We start from the raw sequence: 20,606 nt of genomic DNA, 5'->3' as shown, positions 1-20,606 counted from the left end.
GTAAAAAAGAAAAAGAAGCAACACTCCAATACACTTTTCTTTTTTTTCCTTTTTTACTTACATTAAATACATCGGTAAATCAGCAGTCGCATTCTGTTACCACGATTGTTATGTTGGAAGAGTAAGGGGGGGGGGGAGGCAAATGCTTTCTTAAAAGAAAAAAAGGGACCCCCCCAAAAAAAAAAAACTGATAGAAGGAAAAAATGAAGAGCTGGGAAATAAAAACTAAGATCCCCAAGCCCAAGAGAGCTCAAAGGAAAGCAGAGAGCTGGTAGGAAGTAGAAGGAAGGCAGCAGATAGGCCCAGAAGTTAAGGCCAATCCTGTTCCTAAAGGGGCTGGAGAGGGGAGAAGAAGCCTGCAGAAATGGTTTCCCAGCCCCAAGGCAATGAAACATCCTCACTCCTGCTCCATGGGGAACGATGCACAGAGAAAGAACTTCATTTCTAAGAGACTTAAGAGAGCCATCCTAGTTCTTCCACTTTTAAGAATGCACTGGGTGCTGTTGGGGGCTGGTGAGGTGCTGGCAAAGGAAGACAAAAATGTGGATGTATTTCAGGGCCACGGGAACTAAGGCTGCCCCTGGAAAAGGAAGGGAATTGAAGCCTAAGTGGAAGAACCTAAGCTGGGTCCTTTAGAATCTCAGCCTCATGGATTTCTCAGCTGCTCTGGGACAGAAGGAAGTCTGTAAGCCAAAAGGGCAGAAAGGTTCCAATCCTAGGTCACTGAGGCCTTTCCTATATTACTTCCAATTTTCCCCAAACTCTAGGCTGGAACAAAAAGAAGTTTAGAATGCTCTCCTGCCTTGATGGCTTCCCAAAGACATCCTAAAATACCTGATGAGGGATGTGAAGAGAGGCTAGAGATTTAGAAAGGACCAACTTCGTCTGGTGATGTGAGACAGTTGTGAGGGACCTTCAGTGCCAGTCTTTCTCTGTCCACAGGAACAGGTGTTATGTTTTAAGGGGCCACAAGTAGGCCTCTGTGGTGCTAGCCCCTAGTGGTACATGGATTAAGCCACTGGTTGCATGGGGGATGAGTATGGGCATAAGCATGGAGGGACTAAACTGAAGATACTAACAATGGAGAAAAGAAATAGGGCCTGATTGGGGGGCGGGGGCGGGGAGAGAGGAACAAACTGTACAGTGGGAATAAAGATCATACCTATTTACAGGGAAGTAGAAAAGACATGGTAATGGGTGGATCAAATTGAACATGAACCCTAGGAAAAGAGAGAAAGCTCCTCCCTCTTGCCTGACTCCCCTTCACCCCTACCATGGTCTGTGCTATCCTGAGACTGCTCTCCAGTTGCTTCAGTTAATTCCCCAGGAAAGGCAAACCTATACCCAAGAATATAGGCTGGCAAGAATATAGGTTAAGAATCAGAATTGGAGCAAGATCGCAGTGGAGATTGGGCTTGAGTAGCTGCCACTCGACAGTTCCTCCCCAAACCTCATATACATCTTGGGTTCCATTTAATTTAAAAGGTGAGAGGGCAGGTAAATCAATCAAAACCCCCATAAAACAAGTGTCCAAACTGAACTACCATCAATTAAAGTGCAAATTGCAGGGGGATATAATGGCTGGGGCCATCCAAAGGCCAGACAGAAAAAAATGCGTATGTATAAATCAGAGGATGGGTGTCAGAAACTGGTCCCTCCTCCAATTAGATCACAGCAGAGCCAAAGATGCAGGCAACCAGTGAAGATTCTTTGGAGGACTCTGGGGTCCAGAGTTCCCCCCACTATGGAGGAGAAGCTACCCAAGAGACTGAGTGAAGGGAAACTAGGCCTTGGAAGAGTTTCAGAGCCACAGATGACACTGCACCTCCACCTCCTCCTCCACCTCCGCCCAGTTAACTAACAACACGACTCCCAACTGGTGCCCAAGAGCTTGCCTTCCCATTCTCACTCTACCTAGAAACACCTTCCACAAGGCCAACTCATGGATACTGCAGTGTTTTCAAATATGAGAAACTCCAACCAAATAACCCAAAAAGGAAATTTCCTTCCTCCCTCCTGCTCTGAGCCTTACTCTCCCCCAGGGCCCTTAATACAACTGAACTGGAAACCTCCTTCCTCAGTTCCTGGGTTCACCACCTTCTCCATCCTAGGGAAAGGAGGAAAAGGGGGATCAAGAACAGGGATTAACCAAAGCAGAAGGGGCAGGAGACAAAAAAATGTTTTCTGGAAAAGTGGGGAGAAGGAAAGATAAGTAGGTCACTGTCTTGCACCTATAATACAAAGTGAAGAAAGTCTGTTTTGGAAGGTAAGTCCTGGGGGATCTGACCCCCAAGCCCCAGAGTAGGGGTAGGAGGTCAGTGGCAACAGCTGCCTGGTGTTGGTTGCTGAAGCGTTAAAAAGTGCCATGACGGAGCTGTCAGGAGGCAGCCCTTGGGAGCCAGGGCTCAGTGTGCTGTTACCGTAGGGGCTGTGTGCTGAGGGTTGGGAATGGAGGTTATTTCTTAGCTCTCGTGCTAGCTCCATACTTGTTCGCTGCTAGCTACCCCCTCAGTTGCTACAACACTGGCTCTTGTTCTGCTGGGACTGCTCATGGAGATCCACACCTCGGCTTCGGCCTGCTGCACCCCCCAGATTCTGGGGTTCACTCTTTGGCAACTTCTTAGCTAGAGACAAAAAGAGAAGGGAACAAAGTGTGGTAGATTTTAACTCATCCCCCGCAAAAGACTATTGGGTGGGGGAGAAGTAAGGGGAAATGTGAGACATTAAAAGAATGCTCTGAGGAGGTGAGGGTTCACTACTTGTAAACTATATTAAAGACAACTAAAGGATGGAGGTCACAATAGGAAGTTAAGGTATTTCACCAGAGGAGACACTCCCATTTATCCTTATGAGCTGGGTTAGTGATCTTGCCTAGAGGTAAGGGAAAAAGACAGGAAGACCTCAGGAGCTCTGACCTTACCTATTGCCAGGAAGAGATCATTCACGTTCATAGCTGTCTTGGCTGAGGTCTCCATAAACAATAAGCTGTTGTCATCTGCATACGCCTGGGCCTCCTACAAGGGATGGGGTATAGTGGTGCTCAGAATGTAGGTTAGAAACAACTATGGCCTTTCCACTCCCATGTAGCACCAGAGCTAGGCAACTTCCTAGGTTCCCTCACCTTAGCACTCCTCTGAGCCAGCTGGCTCTGGACCCATATTTTGGTGACAACTCCCTCAAGGATAACCCATGGTCTAGACCACTTTATGCAACAAACAGTTATCAGGAATCCTAATTATGGGAGAGAAAGGTAAGTTGGTTGGGGGCTTTTGGGTTCTAACCCTTGAATAGTCCCTTACCTCAAATTCAATTGCTCCCTCCTTCCTGTTTTCACACTGGTACTCCCACAGCTGGTGTTCCCTACCCACCCCGCTGCTCTGGAATTTTCTTCTGACTCCTCTAAAATCTCCTGGCTATCATTAGGGTCACAGTGTTGCTGTTTTTAACATGGTGCAGGACTGGGGAATGACATGATGAATGTCCTCAGATGAGGTTTCTAGAGAGGGCAGGTTTGGACAAAAGAGGTCCCAAGCACAGAGGGAGTGTATTAGAAAGGAGCTCTATGGGCCATCTTACTTCATACTCCACCATGCGCTTGTTGGCCAGGTCAGCTTTGTTCCCCGCCAGGGCAATAACAATGCTAGGACTGGCCTGTCGCTGTAGTTCCTTTACCCATGTCTTCGCTCGGGCGAAGGTTTCCTAGGAAAACATGAGAAGAAAATGGGTGGGCTGGATTGACTGTCAATCTAGGGCCATCACCTTTAAAGCCCAGTCTCAAAAAACTCTTCTAGGTAGTCTTCCCTCACTGAAACCACCCATCTATATTAATAATAGCCTAGGTGGTCGTCATGCCCTCACGCCATGGTGCCCTCACGCTGTCACAATCCCATAATCCATCACCAGGAGGCTGCGTGTGCAATGGGTGTGGACTTGATGCTGCATGTGTGGCGTGGAGGCGGGGCCTGGCGGCCGCTCTGTGCAACCAAACCTGAGGGTCCCGCAGCCCTGTGCAGTGTGGAGGCAGGACCCCCGGCTCTAGCCCACTTCTTTGGGCAATCCATCGAGGAGCCCTGGATGGGTGGGCAGGGCCTACCTCTTTGAGGAGATCGGTCGCGGGGCTCCGGCACTGTGAGAGGGCACAGGCCAGGCTGGGGGGACCCCCCACCCCAAGTGCACGAATTTTGTGCACCAGGCCTCTAGTCTCTGATAATTTATTACCTTTGTCTTCTCAGCACTTGGAAGGATAATTTTGTTATTTTGAGAACTTGTTTTCTCTCCCCCACCTAATTTAATTCCTATAAGTAAAAGGAAGGATAACCCTCTCAGCCCACTTACCTGATTAGTAATGTCATACACTACAATTGCAGCCTGGGCACCTCTGTAGTACATGGGGGCCAAGCTATGGTATCGCTCCTGCCCTGCTGTGTCCCAGATCTCAAATTTGACTGTTGTGTCATCTAGGCAAACGGACTGGGTGAGGAAGGCCGCTATGGATGAGAGAATGGACAAGCAGTTGTGAGAGGATGAATGGGAACATTCCACACCCCTTCAAAATATCTCCACTCTAAGCCTAAGACCAGTCATGACTTGGGCCATTCAGCTACAGGAAAAGGTTTAGTGTTCTTTATATATATTCCTGGAACCAGGAGTAAGACCACTCTTGGCTAAGTCCTTCCTGCAGAAGTTTCTCTAGTCTAAGGAATGAGTGCACATCATAAAGTATGAGGGACAGAAAGAACTGGCACTTATACCAGTCATCCCTCTTCTAACCAGAATAAGAGATAATGAGCTTCAGATAAAACTCACATCAAGAACTGAATAGAGCCCTGGCTGGTTTGGCTCAGTGGATAGAGCGTCGGCCTGCGGACTGAAGGGTCCCGGGTTCGATTCCAGTCAGGGGACATGCCCAGGTTGTGAGCTCAATCCCCAGTAGGGGGTGTGCAGAAGGCAGCCAATCAATGATTCTCTCTCATCATGGATGTTTCTGTCTCTCTCTCCCTCTCCCTTCCTCTCTGAAATAAATAAAAATATATATTAAAAAAAAAAAGAACTGAATAGAGAAGAAAAAAAATAACTGATTAGAAGATTCTAAAGTTTTATGGAAGGTCCCACCATTATCAATGTTATTTGTCTGTTACTTTTTCTATAATTTTCTGCTAGCCCAATAACACCACATTTTCTCTTTTCTTAAAGAACATTTTATTTATTTATATTTTGTTAATCCTCACTCGAGGATATTTTTCCATTGATCTTTTAGAGAGAGTGCAAGAGAGAAGGAAAGACAGGGAGAAACATCAATGTAAGAGAAACACATTGATTGGTTGTCTCCTGCACATGCCTCCTGCATGTGTCCCAACCAGGGCCTGAGGTATGTGCCCGGAATTGAACTGGGGACCCTTTGGTCCACAGGCCAACGCTCTATCCACTAAGCCAAGCTGGCTAGGACAGAACCACATTTTCAAGGTGACTAGTACAGGCAGGGAAATAGTAACATGGAGTTCTCATAAATGATCTTTTATTGAATTAGCAACCTATTTTTGAGGTAATGGCAGGGAGAAGGTAGCAAATGTGGGAGAGGCAAATGGCCTTTATCTTTCATATTTAATTCCAGCCTCTATTTTATCATCAGATATGTGCATCAGAATGCACATTACATATATGCCTACACCCCCACCTCCTTCAACACTAATCAGTAGATCTAGGGTAGGGCCCAAGCATGCATAGGATGAAAATGCTCCCCAGATGATTCTGGTGTGCATCTCTGATTATGAATCACTGCCCCAAATCAACCCTCCTCAAGATGACTCTCAACTGAACTTGACTGGGATTAAGATTAGAGTAGGGGGAGGGAGACAGATAAAAATTAGTGCTTTTATTGGTGAGCAAAGGTCAATCTTCTTTCTTGTAGGAAGTAAGAAGATGAATATATACCTGCTTTTTGGCATTATGGCTTTTTCTTTTTCTTTCTTTCTGTTTTATAAAGGATTTCCATTTCAGGGAGCTAAGAGGGCCAGCTTCACAGTTAGGTCCCTAGATCTCCCTTCAAAAGCCTTACTAAGCACTGAACCTCTTCTTTCCCTGAGATACTCACCTCCAATGGTGCTCTCCTGGTACTCATGGAATTGCCCTTTGACAAAACGTAACACCAGGCTAGACTTTCCCACTGCAGATTCACCCAACAGGACCAATTTGAACTGGCATATTTTGCTGGCCTGGGGCTGCCCATTGGGCCTGGCTGTGCTTCTGCTAGTCATGGCTAGCTTTTCAGAGTGGGAAAGGGTGGAGGGAGGGGAATGCCACAAAGCGGCAAAGGGGGGAGGGGGGAGGGGAGGGGACTTCCAGGCTTCAACAGTCCTGTAAGGAAAAAAATTGGGTAAAATTAAAACAGACCCATTATAGTTACAATCATTTTTTAGACAAAGGATAGAATCTCTTCATTTCTTTGCTCCTATCTATATATATAAAAGACTAATATGCAAAGTGTCCCCTCGGAAGTTCGACCGGGAGACCAGGAGTTTGATTGCTTGCTATGACGTGTGCTGACCACCAGGGGGTGGCACAGAACGAAGGAATACCCTGGCTGCAGCCGGAAGACCCTGATAGGTCCTGATTGCTGACCAGGCTTAGGGACCCTACCTGTGCACGAATTTCATGCACCGGGCTTCTAGTGATCTTATAATCATCCACCATTTGGTTACACCACTGAGTGTAACCAGGCAGCGGACACTCAGTGGTAAGAGTGGAGAACAATAAAGTAAGAATTGCATCGGAAGTAGAGTTTACCCTACTACATAATCCCCAAGTGCCAACAGAGCCAAAATGGAGATTGAAAACTGTGTGGAAGAAATCTTTACTCCTTCCATTAATTTCTCACCATGTCTTCAAAGAACAGCAAATTGATCAACTTTTAGTTGCCTGAAGAACACCTAGATCCACCTACAAGTACCCTAGAGCAGGTGTCCTCAAACTACGGCCCGCGGGCCACATGCGGGTGTTTTTGCCGTTTTGTTTTTTTACTTCAAAATAAGATATGTGCAGTGTGCATAGGAATTTGTTCATAGTTTTTTTTAAACTATAGTCCGGCCCTCCAACGGTCTGAGGGACAGTGAACTGGCCCCCTGTTTAAAACGTTCGAGGACCCCTGCCCTAGATCCTCAGTATCTCCCTGGTTTCCTGGGGCTGTACTCTTTTAAAAAAATGTTTTTATTGATTTTATTTCTTATTTTTCTTTTTTTAGTTGATTTTAGAGAGAGAGGAAGGGAAAGGGAGAAACATCGATGTGAGAGAGAAACATCGATTGGCTACCTCCTGTACACCCGCTACTGGGGATTGAACTTGCAACCCTGGCATGTACCCTGACAGGGAATTGAACTAGTGACTTTTTGGTGCCCAGGACAATGCTCAACCAACTGAACCACACCAGCTAGGGCTTGGGGCTGTCCTTTTCCTTCCTCCTGCTCTGCTTTTTTCTAGCTTTCAAAAGAAGGGATTCATTCTTGTGGTGTGGGAATGTCAACCCTCCTAATTGTGGAGGGCTATCTTCTGGTTCTGTATCCTTCATATATGACCAGTTTTCTTGATATTTCTGAAAATCTAACCAAGGTCCAATTGCCAGAAAATCTACCCTTTCTCATTTATGGTCAAAGGTGAGTAGAGAAACACAATCAACAGACCACATCTGGCATCAACTCTTTCATTTTGCTTCTGCCACCTCTCCACGTCTGAAAGTTTCTTAAGTCTAAGAGTCAGTAGGCTTGACCTGCTCTCAACTTGCAGCTGTCTTCCTAGTGCTTAGGGATTAGATTACCCTCCATACTAAAAGGGCCTAACAGCTGTAGTCCTCAAAATTAGAGACAGAGAAAGAAGGTATACCTTCTAAACACATGCAGGAATCTCGAGGATGTTGTAAGAGTAAGTCTTCAAGCAATAAATATTTGATGAAAGAATAAACTTGAGGTGTATAGGAGGTAGCCAATCGAGCCTTCTCTACCTTCCTTCCAAGAGGCTAGGAGAGCTGGTGCTGGAGGAGGCAGAGAGAGAAGCTGGGCCTTCAGGAGCCTAATCATGCAAACCTGAATACTTCATCAATCTGACTCTGAGGGGGAAAGAAACTAAGGCATTCAAAGAAGAAGTTAGTATGATCAGAGCATGCAAAACTTCTCTCTGAAATCTAAGCATTGCTTGGATTGTACTTTGCTTGTTCAAATTAATTTTTCCCTTCTCCAGTTCAAATTAATTTTTCCCTTTTCCCTTCTCTAGTGACTCCACAGTCATCACACTCTATGGCATATGTGGGGAAACATTTTGCCACTATAGCAAGTTGTTTTGAAGTCAAATCAGGGTTAAAAATCTTTGCAATCCCAATAAAGACAGAAAAATCATACAGGAGGCAGTGCAGAGGAACAAAGGTTGTGGAGTCCAATTCACTGGGTTTATTTTACAGTTCTGCTTACTAGCTGTGAAACTTTGGGCCAGTTACTAAATCTTATCAATGTACTCCTTTTCTCATCTGTAGAATGGATAACAGCCTTATGAGGACCTACTTCCTAAGGTTGTGAGGATTCAATGAGATAACACATATAAAGAATTTATAGCCCTAACCGGTTTGGCTCAGTGGATAGAGCGTTGGCCTGCAGACTGAAAGGTCCCAGGTTTGATTCCGGTCAAGGGCATATACCTTGGTGGCGGGCACATCCCCAGTTGGAGGTGTGCAAGAGGCAGCTGATCGATGTTTCTCTCTCCTCGATGTTTCTAACTCTCTTTTCCTCTCCCTTCCTCTCTGTAAAAAATTAATAAAATATATTAAAAAAAAGAATTTATATAAGTATTTGACCTAAAGTGCTCAAATGACTATTAAGCGACTAATCATCATTATTAATAAGACACCAAGAAAAATTTTCTGGCCTTGGCCAGGTAGCTCAGTTGGTTAGAGCATTGTCCCCATAAGCCAAGGTTGCAGGTTTGATCCCCCCAGAGCACATATAAGAAGAAACCAGTGAATGCATAAATTAGTGGAATAGAGTTTCTCTCTCTCTCTTTCCATTCCTCTCCCTAAATTCAATTTAAAAAAAAAAGAAAAAAATATGTTCTGCTAAAGTCTTACCTTCCACTTTTATAAAATGGAAAAAATACCTACCTCATAGAGTGGCTATGAGGACTAAGTGAAAGATTTATTTTGCATAGTGTGTTAATAAATGAGATAATTCTTGCTACTGAGTGGCCCTAATTCACAGAAAAGATCAATTTAATATACTAAGGTATAATTCAGAATTAGTTACCAATAATTCCTAAAAAGCAACCATAACATAAAAGAGAGAGAGAGAGAAAAAAAAAAGTGTCGGCTCTGGCTGGCTGGCTCAGTTGGTTGGAGCATCTTCCTGATATGTCAAGGTTGTGGGTTCGATCCCTAGTCAGGGCACATACAAGAATCAACCAACGAATGAATAAGTGGGAACAGCAAATCAATGTTTCTCTCTCTAAAAAAACAAAACAAAAAAAACAAAAAAAAACTATAAAGAGAAAATTGGAAGAGGAATGAGATAGAAGTGAGAACTCAGAAAAGTATATTAGAGTAAGACAGAGGAATGGAACAAATTACTCTGATCCTACTGGGTATTCTACAGTCTCTTAGGCCAGTGTATCCTAAGAATCCAGATCCACATATGCCATTTTTTTATTAAGTTTTCACTGGTCTATGATGAAATGATAAAAATAAAGACAATATAGCATGTTTTTCATAAAGCTAAATTAAACTTAAGAGAATATATTCTTTATAACAAGATTTCTAATTTCTTAGAATCAATTTTCTCTCAAACATATATATCTGTATGTGTGTGTGTATATATATATATATATATATATATATATATATATACACACATACAGATATATATGAAAAACCTCTAAAATCTATTGTGAAGTAAAAATTATGCTGTAGACTAAAACATGTGGTTGGATCCTATTTCTATAAAAAAGACAATTCTGCATAGAAAAAAGTATGGAAAGATACACACCATTTGTTAACAGTGGTTACCTCTGAGGAGAGTGGGAAGAGGAAAATGGTATGTGAAGGATTCAGATTTTTTTCATTTTACACAATTCTTTTTTAACAGGAAATATATTTAAAAAAAACTTTCTAAACAACTGTTTGGGTGGGTTTTTTTTTTAATGCTTAAAAAATTTATGGTGACCGACAGTAGTAAATGTTCTAAATATAATTATTTGGGGGGAAAAAATTAAAATTAATTGGTCCATGAAACCCAAAATTCTGTAGTGCAAGAACCAGTATTAATTAGCTTCTTAACCAATGTTACAGTTCTTTAGCTGTTTTCATCCTCAAACCTTTAGTTTCTCAAACTGAGGCTATAAGCCAATAGTGACCTTGAAATCACTTGGTGGATGATGATAAATATATTAAAAAGAAAATTAAGCATAACTGCAAATAGTAAGCATAAGAATCATGTTGTGCCCTGGCCTATGTTTCTCACTGGTTAGAGTGTTGGCCCACACATTAAATGGTCTTGGGTTCGATTCCCAGTCAACTGGGAATACCTGGGTTTCAGGTCTGATCCCCACCCTGGTTAGGGTGTGCACTGACAGCAACAATTGATGTTTCCTTCTCTCTCCCCCCTCCTTCCTTTCTACTCTCTCTAAAAAAATCAATGGGAAAAAATACCCTCAGGTGAGGATTAATAGCAAAAACAACAAAAAAATCATGTTGTGGAAATGTCTCTTGTGGCCCTAGCTGGTTTGGCTCAGTGGATAGAGGGTTGGCCTGCAGACTGAAGGGTCCCGGGTTCGATTCTGGACAAGGGCACATGCCGGGGTTGTGGGCTCGATCCCCAGTGGGGGGCATACAGGAGGCAGCCAATCAGTGATTCTCTCTCATCATTGATGTTTCTTTCTCTCCCTCTCCCTCCCTCTCTGAAATCAATAAAAAAAATATATAGTAAAAAAAAGAAAATGTCTCTTGTGTATGTACACACACTGAATTTTGATGTAAAATACTTTTTTTTTTTTTAAAGTGAGTCGTGATAAAATTTTTTTAAAAAAACACTGCTTTAGAGAGGCCTGACACTGAAAGATGGGTTAGTGGGGGATGGAAAGAAGTTTAGTCTCTGGCCAGCCTATAGGCCATAGTTAATTTCATTCCTAGATGGAATTAAGATGAGGACTGAGTACAGAGATAGAGGATTCTCCAATCCTCCTACTAAAGTGATGAAAACTGAAAGCCAAACTAGACACAGTCCCATGTAGTGGTAAGGGCTTTGTTATTGTGCAAGCCTGAATTTTATTCCCTTTCTCAGTTAACCCACTGTGATCTTAGGCTACCCACTCCCCTTTGCCTTTCTGAGCCTCAGCTTCCTTATCTATAAGGATGAACAGGGGAGAGGGGAGAGTAGCAAAGAGCAGAATTTGAATCCAAAGTTCTGGGTACATTTAAGAAATTTTTAAAAATATATATATTTTATTGATTTTTCACAGAGAGGAAGGGAGAGGGACAGAGAGCCAGAAACATCGATGAGAGAGAAACATCGACCAGCAGCCTCCTGCACACCTCCCACCGGGGATGTGCCCGCAACCAATGCACATGCCCCTGACCGGAATCGAACCCGGGACCCCCCAGTCCGCAGACTGACGCTCTATTCACTGAGCCAAACTGGTTTCGGCACATTTAAGAAATTTGTTTCTCTTAGGGTTACTCAACATCTGTGAGGATGAGTTATTATTTTTTTAAAATATATTTTTATTGGTTTCAGAGAGGAAGGGAGAGAGAGAAAAACATCAATGATGAGAGAAAATCATTGGTCGGCTGCCTCCTGCATGCCCCCTATTGGGGATCAAGCCTGCAACCCAGGCATGTGCCCTGACCGGAAATCCAACTATGACCTCCCGATTTATAGGTTGACACTCAACCACTGAGCCATGCCGGCTGGCCAGGATGAATTATTTTTAAAAACCTATTTATGTGGTTCATATACATTGTTTCATAGGAAAAGAGGCTAGATCTTCATATCGGCATGGCTCAGTGGTTGAGTGTCAACCGATTTGAAAACAGATGACACAATAGAAAAATAACTACATTTAAAAAAAGAAATAACTGCAGATGATAAACTAATCAAGTTTCCTTTAGGTGACATTAGACTATACTCTTTTTTTAATCCTCACCTGATAATATGTTTTTATTGATTTTTAGAGAAAGAGGAAGGGAGAAACATCGATCAATTACCTCCCATACATGCCCTGACTGGGGATCAAACCTGCAACCTTTTGGTGTATGGGATGACACTCCAATCAACTTAGCCACCCAGACAGGGCATATATTATACAGTACTCTTAAGAAACAACAGGAAAAGTTACTAGAATCTTCAACTTATTCCTTTACCTTTTTAAAAAAATATTTTTTAATGGATTTCAGAGAGGAAAGTAGAGGGAGAGATAGAAACATCAATGATGAGAATCATTGATCAGCTGCCTCCTGCATGCCCCCTACTGGGGCTCAAGCCCCCAAATCAGGCATGTTCCCTGATTGGGAGTTGAAACAGGTGAGCTTACTGCCCGGATGGATGCTCAACCGTGAGCCACACCCAGCTAGTCTACCTTTTTATCTATTTTTAAGCATATGATCTAAGGAGCAGAACACAACCTTAATGTTACTATTCTACAAAATGAAAACATGGGAATTAGAGTAGACTGAATTCTTATGGGCAGACACATCACTCTAGGCTTGAGAAAACAGTAGGGAGTTGGAGTGAAGATAGGAAACAGTCACAGACACAATCAGGTTGCAAAGGCCTGATCAATAATAACCCCCACAGACAGTAAGTCAAACCAGAGCTCAGACACACAATCAGCAAACTTTCTTGCTACTAAACAACCTTGGCTTATCAGAGATCGGTAACCAGTGGGTTATAAAAGACTACCTCCCGCCTTTCCGATCCGCCACCTGCAGTGGAGTCGCCGCCAAGATGCAGATTTTCGTGAAAACCCTCACAGGGAAGACCATCACTCTCGAGGTTGAACCCTCGGATACGATAGAAAATGTAAAGGCCAAGATCCAGGATAAGGAAGGAATTCCTCCTGACCAGCAAAGACTTTGCTGGCAAACAACTGGAAGACAGGCGTACTTTGTCTGACTACAACATTCAAAAGGCGTCCACGCTTCATCTTGTGTTGAGACTTCGTGGTGGTGCCAAGAAAAGGAAGAAGAAGTCTTACACCACTCCCAAGAAGAACAAGCATAAGAGAAAGAAGGTTAAGCTGGCTGCCCTGAAATACTACAAAGTGGATGAGAATGGCAAAATCAGTCGCCTTCGTCGCGAGTGCCCTTCAGATGAATGTGGTGCTGGAGTTTTTATGGCCAGCCACTTTGACAGACATTATTGTGGCAAATGTTGTCTGACCTATTGCTTCAACAAACCAGAAGACAAGTAATTGTATTTGGGTTAATAAAAGACATGAACTAACAACAGCAAAAAAAGACTACCTCCCACCCTAATGTGTCACCCTCAATATGTCCTCCTTCCCTGTTCACAGGAATTGATGGGCTGTCCATCTCTGTGCCTTGATCTTTAATCCCAACATGTTTATAAGGGTATCATGGCTTTTCTTATGCAATAGCTAGACTCTCAAAAAAATCAGGGGTACAAAAATGAAATAATATCTGTAAGATTCAATTGACTTCACTATTCTGGTAGTGATTTTTTTGCTAAGAGTTGATAGTGGGCAAATGATCCATTCAAAGGTAAACAATAAACCACAGCCAACCAGTCAAGTAGTGTGATGATTATTACCTCCAGACCTAAGGCAAAAACAAAGAGGGAGGAAGGAGATTTTCCTTTCAACCCGTTCAGTTCAGAAGAGAAGAAACCAGATTTAACTTCCCTTAGAAGTGCAGCTCCACAAGAATGACTTATCAAATGACCATTAACTAGGGACGATTGAGGCTTGACCCTGGCAACAGCCCACTGGGAGAGGGGAAAGAGGGAGGATAAAGGGGCAAGTTCTTTAGGTGGGCAGCTCTCCCACCAGTACAGGAAAGTATGAATAGGAAGCGTTTCTCAGCCTGCTGATCCCAGCTAGAACACAACTCTGTTCCTTTGGCTTCCTTCCACTTGGTAGCTTTGAGTTCCTATGCCTATTACATATGAAGCCTCTAGGAGTCTATCGCCTATCAACAGAGGCTGAGTTCCAAGTATATAGCCACTAGAGCCTAGCCCATTCCCAAATGTCAGCTGTGTAGAGTCAGTTTGCCAGGTAAGAAGCAATCTAGAGGTCATCTAGCCCAGTCTCTGTATTTTATTTTTATTTATTTTATATATTTTATTGATTTTTACAGAGAGGGAGGGAGAGGGATAGAGTTAGAAACATCGATGAGAGAGAAACATTGACCAGCTGCCTCCTGCACACCCCCTACTGGGGATGTGCCCGCAACCAAGGTACATGCCCTTGACCGGAATCGAACTTGGGACCCTTCAGTCCGCAAGCCGACGCTCTATCCACTGAGCCAAACCGGTTTCGGCCCAGTCTCTGTATTTTATAGGTGAGGAAAACAAGGCACATAAAATTAATCATCTTGCCTGGTGTTACCATACAGACAGCTATCAGCTGTCACACAGATGTTTAGTAGCAAATCTTCTCTAACAAGTACTCCTAGGCAGGTACCCTTGCTACTATTATACCACTATACCTCCTAAGGAAGCAATAGATACTGAACTCTGAAGAGGGCACTAGGACAGGAACAAGAGCTGAGACTGGATAGAATTTCTGCCTCTATTCAGCTTAGATAAGTACTTCCTTTGGGACTAAACATTAGGAAGACCTAGGCTTTCCCTGGGTACTCGGATCCAGTCCCACATCCTTCTGACAAAAGGGCTCACTCATTATTATGCCTTTCTAGAAGGTCTTGACCAACGCCTGCCAGGACAGCTGAAAGAAGCAATTTAATGGAAGGTGACAGGAAAAGAAGTGGTAACTTTTGCAGAATTCAGTGGGCCTTGGGATTAATGGGAGAGATTTATTGAGTATGGAAGATAGGGCAGAAGCCAGTAAAAACCTTCAACTTGCAAACTTTATTTAGATTCCAAATTACAAAAATCTTGAACTGAGAGCTCCACTATTTGGCTCAGCACTTTCACTGTGTTGATCCAGTGTTAACCAGTGAATCACTGACTTGAATGAGAGAGTCCTTCTACTTCCCCCACTCTTTCCCTTATATTTCCTTAAGAGGCAAAAAGCATACTTATCTCTTATCAGCATGGTAGCACAAACTTCCTACTATTGACCTAGGAAAGATTAGAATGCCCTTTCACACCTTGCCTGCCTACCAAACTTCTAATGCATCTTTTAAAGCCCGGCTCAAATGTCACCTTCTCTATGAAATTGCATAATTACCCTCTCACCCCAGCAGTATTCATCACTGCTTCCTCTGGGGTCACATAGTATTAAGACTGTATTACTATCACAGCATTTATTATATCGTATTAGTTTATACTATGTACTTCTCAAAAAGTGTGACTACTTTTTATGTTACCTTGAATCTCCAGAGCAGAGCACAATCCTGGATCCCTAGTAGATGTTCATTAAACGCTCCTTATATTAAGGCCAGAGCAATCCTGCTTCCTTCCTTCATTAACTCCTGCCCTTCCATGCCACCTGGATAGCTTCTTACTTATTTCCATTTGGAAATGTTTTTAATCAGCCTCAGAGAACCAATTCTCTCCCTGGCTGCTTTGTGATCTCCCTTGGATGGAGGGCCCCCTAGGGACTCAACCCACAAGGTACTGTTGCAACTCCTATGGGCTAACTGCTTTTCCTGTCACCCGTTACTATGCCTCAAATGGCCTAATCACACCGAATATGTGGCCCTCCCACCCTAACACTGAAGCAACTATGTCTAAATAAAAAAATTCCCTGAATTTTCAGTTGATATTAATGTTCAAAAAACTTTGGGCCATTATCTCTATTAATTCTTGAACTTGAGAAACACAAATTAAAAAACAAACAAAACAGCACATCATACAGCCCTAGCTGGTTTGACTCAGTGGATAGAGCATTGGCCTGGGGACTGAAGGGTCCTGGCTTTGATTCTGGTCAAGGGCACATATCTCGGCTGCAGGCTCGATCCCTGGCAAGGGCATGTGGGAGGCAACCAATTGATGTGTCTCTCTCACATCAATGTTTCTACTAGTATGACTCTTCCTCTCCCTTCCACTCTCTTTAAAGAAATCTATGGAAAAATATCGAGTGAGGATTAACAAAAACCACACACACACACACACACACACACACACACACACTCAAATACTCTTACCACCACAGACCTTGAGGACATTGAAAAGGTACCCACGGTCCCTAAACAGAAGCTACAACCTGGTCCAGAAATCTGCACAGACTTTGCTCACATGGGTGGCTCCTTACTCAGTTACTATCCAGTCAATGACTAAATCTTTCCTAAAACATTCTTGGGAAGTGGGAGTATACTGTGTAGGGTTTTAAGGTATCCTTCCTCCTAGAGAGCTGTTGCATTTCCTTAAGTCACTGTCTTACACTTTGTTTACTTTCCAATCTGAAAGGCCTTAGGAATAGGAGCTATACACTTATTTCTCCTACCCTCTGCCTCCACAGAAGTCAAATCCTTATCTATGCACATAAACAAGTATAGAAGAGCAATCTTGCTCCTGGGCAAAGTAAGAGAAGATATAAGGTATGACTTCGAGGGCAATAGGTAAGCCCTCTTCTCCAAGTAAATTTTTGTAACTCAAGATTTATGTTTGAAATTCTATTTTGATAATTCCACTCCTTAGCTCCTTCTTATGAAACAAAACCTCTTGGGAAGATTAATACTTTAAGTGACTATTTGTTACTTATACCTTAATATGAAGCAATGTCTTAAAGGTAGGCTTTGATTAAGGGGAAGGTAGAAAAGACCAAAAAAGATATAAAGAAAGGGACAGGATATCACCAGGATGTAGAACATGGCAAAGTCTAGAGAAGATTAAAACACACACATACAAACTCCTACAATTTTCTCTAGGACTGGCTTTGCAGGAGAGAAAATAAAAACTCCTAGGGGACACAATCAAGGTTTCTGTACAAAGGCTGGGCATATCAGAGGACTTCTAAAGCCAGTAAGGATAAATTCAACCAGGAGGTAGTATGAAATGTCTCAGTTGTGCTATGTTTAAAGGACAATCAATTTCTTATCTAGAGAAACTTGGGAGCTTCTCATAGAAAGATACAAGGGACCCTCAGGAGAACCATCATCTTCTTTTAGGATAATGAAGGGACAGTCATATAATCTACACAGGCAGAGACCATGAACAAGAAGACAGAGGTCTCAAATTTCTCATGTTAGCAGAGATGCCACTAGTTCTCCCAAACGAAATGATTCACTTTAATATTTTTTTTCCTGCTCATAAAAGAGAAAAAAGTTTTGGCCATCTATCTGGGCATTTTCTAAGATACCCACTGCACAACTGGGGTGTGTGTTAAGAAGGTGAGGGATAACCCAGAGTACAGCTCTTTGCTTGTCTGAATTTGATAGAAGCAAGACAAGAAGAACTGTGAAAGGAGCACAATAAATAACAGTATCATCCCAGAAGGGAAACTGAAAAGAATGAGATCAGAGTTTGGTAGGAACATAAAACAAAATTGCCTTTGGTGGCACATTCCCCAAAGCAAAGCAAGATTAGTCTCATCTGCTGTCTCTTATCTCTGACCTTTCTGGATGAAATATAATTAGTGAGGTTATGTGTGGGAGGATTTACACTTTTTACACTTATGTACAGCTTGAATATTTAAAAATATGTACATATTACTTTTCACATTAAGAAGAAATGTAGTTATAAAATACATTGGTATAAAAGGAAAAAAGGAGGAAGTATAAGGGAAAACCCAACAAGATCCAATCTATGGGAGACTAAGGTCAGAAGACCATTAAAAACATAGGGGAGGAGGGGACCCCTGTGCCTTAGTAATACATCTTCCTTTTCTCTACTCACCCCTTTCCCCAAGTGCCTTACTGTTTGCTATTTCTTTTTTTTAAAAAAATATATTTTTATTGATTTCAGAGAGGAAGGAGAGGGATAGAAACATCAATGAGAATCACTGATCGGCTGCCCCCTGCACGCCCCCTACTGGGCACCCAGCAGGCAACCCGGGCATGTGCTCTTGACTGGAACTGAACCGGGGACCCTTCAATCCGCGGGTCGACGCTCTATCCACCCGAGCCAAACCAGCTCGGGCTGTTTGCTATTTCTAACCTGGGCTCCTGAAGAAGTAAACAAAGAATAGGGGTGATGCCAATCTTGTGGAATAGAATTTCTCTTCCCCAAATCCCTTCCTCAAGTGGTATCACTTCATATTTCCAGGGTTGGTTCCACCTAATCATTACCTGCCTAGGAAACCACCAAGTCTAAGTCCTACAAAGTTTCACTAACTGTGGTTGGAAGATCTCCTGGTGGCTGGGGAGTCCCTAAGCCCCTTCCCAGGGCAGATGAGAGTGCTCATTCCCCACTTCCAAGTTAGAGCGATGGCATCCACCACAGACCACATTACTGAGTGGGAAAACAAACAAACATCCCCCACGTCCAACTCCTTAGCTCTTGCACAAGGACTGCACCCTGAACCATCTGAGGCTGGTAGGAAGAAACAGAGAGCGTGCCCTCTCCAGCTGAAGCCCAGGGAAAGTGTAGGGTCTGAGTTTGGAACAGCCAACAGTCACAGGGGGAAAGAAAATCACGTTTGTTTTCATTGGCTACCCCGGGAGTACCCAAAACTTCAAGCTACCACATCTCAACACGCAATGGGAACAAAAGAGTGGGTCCCCCCGAGCCTCCAGCCCACCCTGGAGCAATCCCAGAAGCTCCACAGTGACACCAGGCCCTGCCTCCATTTCCCCAACCACCTGAGCCTTCTAGATTAGGAAAGCTTTCTTCGTTTGCCTCGCTGAACCCAAATCCTCCTCTCAGCTCAACTCTGGGGCACCCTCGTTATTTTTATAATAGTCACTTTCCCTGAAAAAGAATGCTTCTTACCCAACTAAGAACCCTTCCGGGGCCCTGCCAATTAGACGTCTCCAGAGCGCCAGCCCCGGGTACGCTCGGGGCCGGGCGTGGAGGCTGACCCCTCCTCACCTCCCCGCAGATGGGCTTACCTCACCGGCTGCCCCGGCCTTTCCTCCAGCTCCTCCCTCTCAGCGCTGCTCAATGAGGCCTGCCCTGCCCTCACACAGACCCGGGCCTCGCGTGCCCACTCCCAGCCCCGCCGCCGGCAGAACCCAGCCTCACCAACTTCGGGCTCCCAGCCCGCCTAGCCCCCTCCCCAGCGCCCCCAAAAGGCCTGCCGGGGCCCGGCCCCCTTCTCCCCTCTCCAGTGGGCCGCTCTAACCCCATCGCTGAGGCCCAGACCCGCCTCTGCTCTCAGGCCAGGCTGCTCTCCTCTCCCGGGCGCCTCCGCCCCTACCCTACAGGGCTCCATCAGCCCGGTACCTGGGGCTCCGTCTCCCCCGTCGGGCCCAAGCCTGTGTCGAACAGACAAACAGCCGCAGCTCAACCAAACCCTCCAGCCCCTCCTCCTCCTCCTCGCCCTGGGGCGGGGGCCCCGGCCAATAGCACGATTACGCCTACCATCAAGGGTGGGCTCTGCGTGCGCCGCTCCGCCAATCCTCCGGAGAAAGGCGGGCCTGTGTCGGCGCTGTCACCAACGAGGACGAGCCTGGGACCGGACAGGCGTGTCCCCAGGCCAATAGGAAGAGGGAAACCTTGAATATGGACAGGGTGAGGAGCCATTGACGAGGGAGCTCCCCGAGACAGGAGGCGGTACACTGTTGACAGGCGTACATACCAACCAATAAGCTCTTGACACCCTCATGACCCCGCCTTTTGACTCATAAACATCTAATCAGGTGAGTGACGGAGGCGGGCCCAAGGGAAACTTTAACCAGTCCTGCGAAAGTTCGGAACTTGAATGGCAGGCAAGGCGGGGTTGAAGGAAGCCTCTGACCTTCGCCCCTCCCCCCGAATTTGGCAGGGACTGACTAGCTCCCCTCCCTCTAGGACCGCTTTGCGGGGCGTAAGGGGAAATGCCTCTCCTGGGAGCCGGAGCCTGGGAATTTAAGTAGCCTTTAAGTCGGGGCTTCCTCCTTTCAGTGGGGCCTCAGAGTACAGGAAATTTTAGGGTGGGCGGTCTGAGATGATTTTTGATGAGGTGAGACAATGGCAGCCCCACGAACCGGTAGCCTGGGGAGACTTTAGCCCCTTCATAATTTTCATCCAGACAATTGACAGTATTATGAATCGTATTATAAAGGTGAATAAAGTATATTTAGAAAACTTTGGTGTTTGTGATATGCAGCAAAAAGGAAAAATGACGAGCTTCCTGGGAAATGCAGTGTCGAGGTGAATCCCACGGAGCCCACTTCCAATCATATTACTGCTCTCAAGCTCTTCCTAACACTGAAATTCCAGAACTCAGTATAGTGTCTGTGGTTATATGTGTGTTGGGGGAGAGGGGTGGGGGTGGGCAGGGAAGGGGTAGGGGAAGATGCAGGTTAGCGGGGAAAATATGAAGGCTTCAGTTTCTCCAGCTGTAAAATAGGGCAATAA

At 44.4% G+C, this 20,606-nt stretch overlaps 1 protein-coding gene and 1 pseudogene across 2 annotated transcripts; one reads left to right on the top strand and one right to left on the bottom strand.

The window, feature by feature from the left end:
* Positions 1–31: 31 nt before the first annotated feature.
* On the bottom strand, positions 32–19,596 carry RAB5B (RAB5B, member RAS oncogene family). The gene is made up of 6 exons (XM_079774730.1): positions 19,491–19,596; positions 6,092–6,354; positions 4,336–4,487; positions 3,577–3,699; positions 2,921–3,014; positions 32–2,624 (listed from the first exon to the last, which is right to left on the bottom strand). Exons 2-6 carry the CDS (start codon positions 6,252–6,254, stop codon positions 2,509–2,511), a joined length of 648 nt encoding a protein of 215 aa, XP_079630856.1. The 5' UTR covers positions 6,255–6,354; positions 19,491–19,596; the 3' UTR covers positions 32–2,508.
* On the top strand, positions 12,420–13,480 carry LOC307101607 (ubiquitin-ribosomal protein eS31 fusion protein-like; annotated as a pseudogene). Its single transcript has one exon. The product of its transcript is annotated as a ubiquitin-ribosomal protein eS31 fusion protein-like (transcript).
* Positions 19,597–20,606: the final 1,010 nt, after the last annotated feature.

Source organism: Cnephaeus nilssonii, assembly GCF_951640355.1.
Source record: "Cnephaeus nilssonii genome assembly, chromosome: 6".
NCBI lineage: Eukaryota > Metazoa > Chordata > Mammalia > Chiroptera > Vespertilionidae > Cnephaeus > Cnephaeus nilssonii.
Note: the sequence above shows the minus strand (reverse complement) of the source record. Positions and strands in the feature narration are given on the sequence as shown.

Coding starts and splice junctions, on each gene's coding strand:
- RAB5B (XM_079774730.1), bottom strand. CDS start 6,254: ATGACTAGCAGAAGCACAGCCAGGCCCAATGGGCAGCCCCAGGCCAGC. Junction 3,700..4,335: donor TGTATGACATTACTAATCAG/GTAAGTGGGCTG, acceptor ATGTTTTCCTAG/GAAACCTTCGCCCGAGCGAA. Junction 2,625..2,920: donor TGATCTCTTCCTGGCAATAG/GTAAGGTCAGAG, acceptor TTTTGTCTCTAG/CTAAGAAGTTGCCAAAGAGT.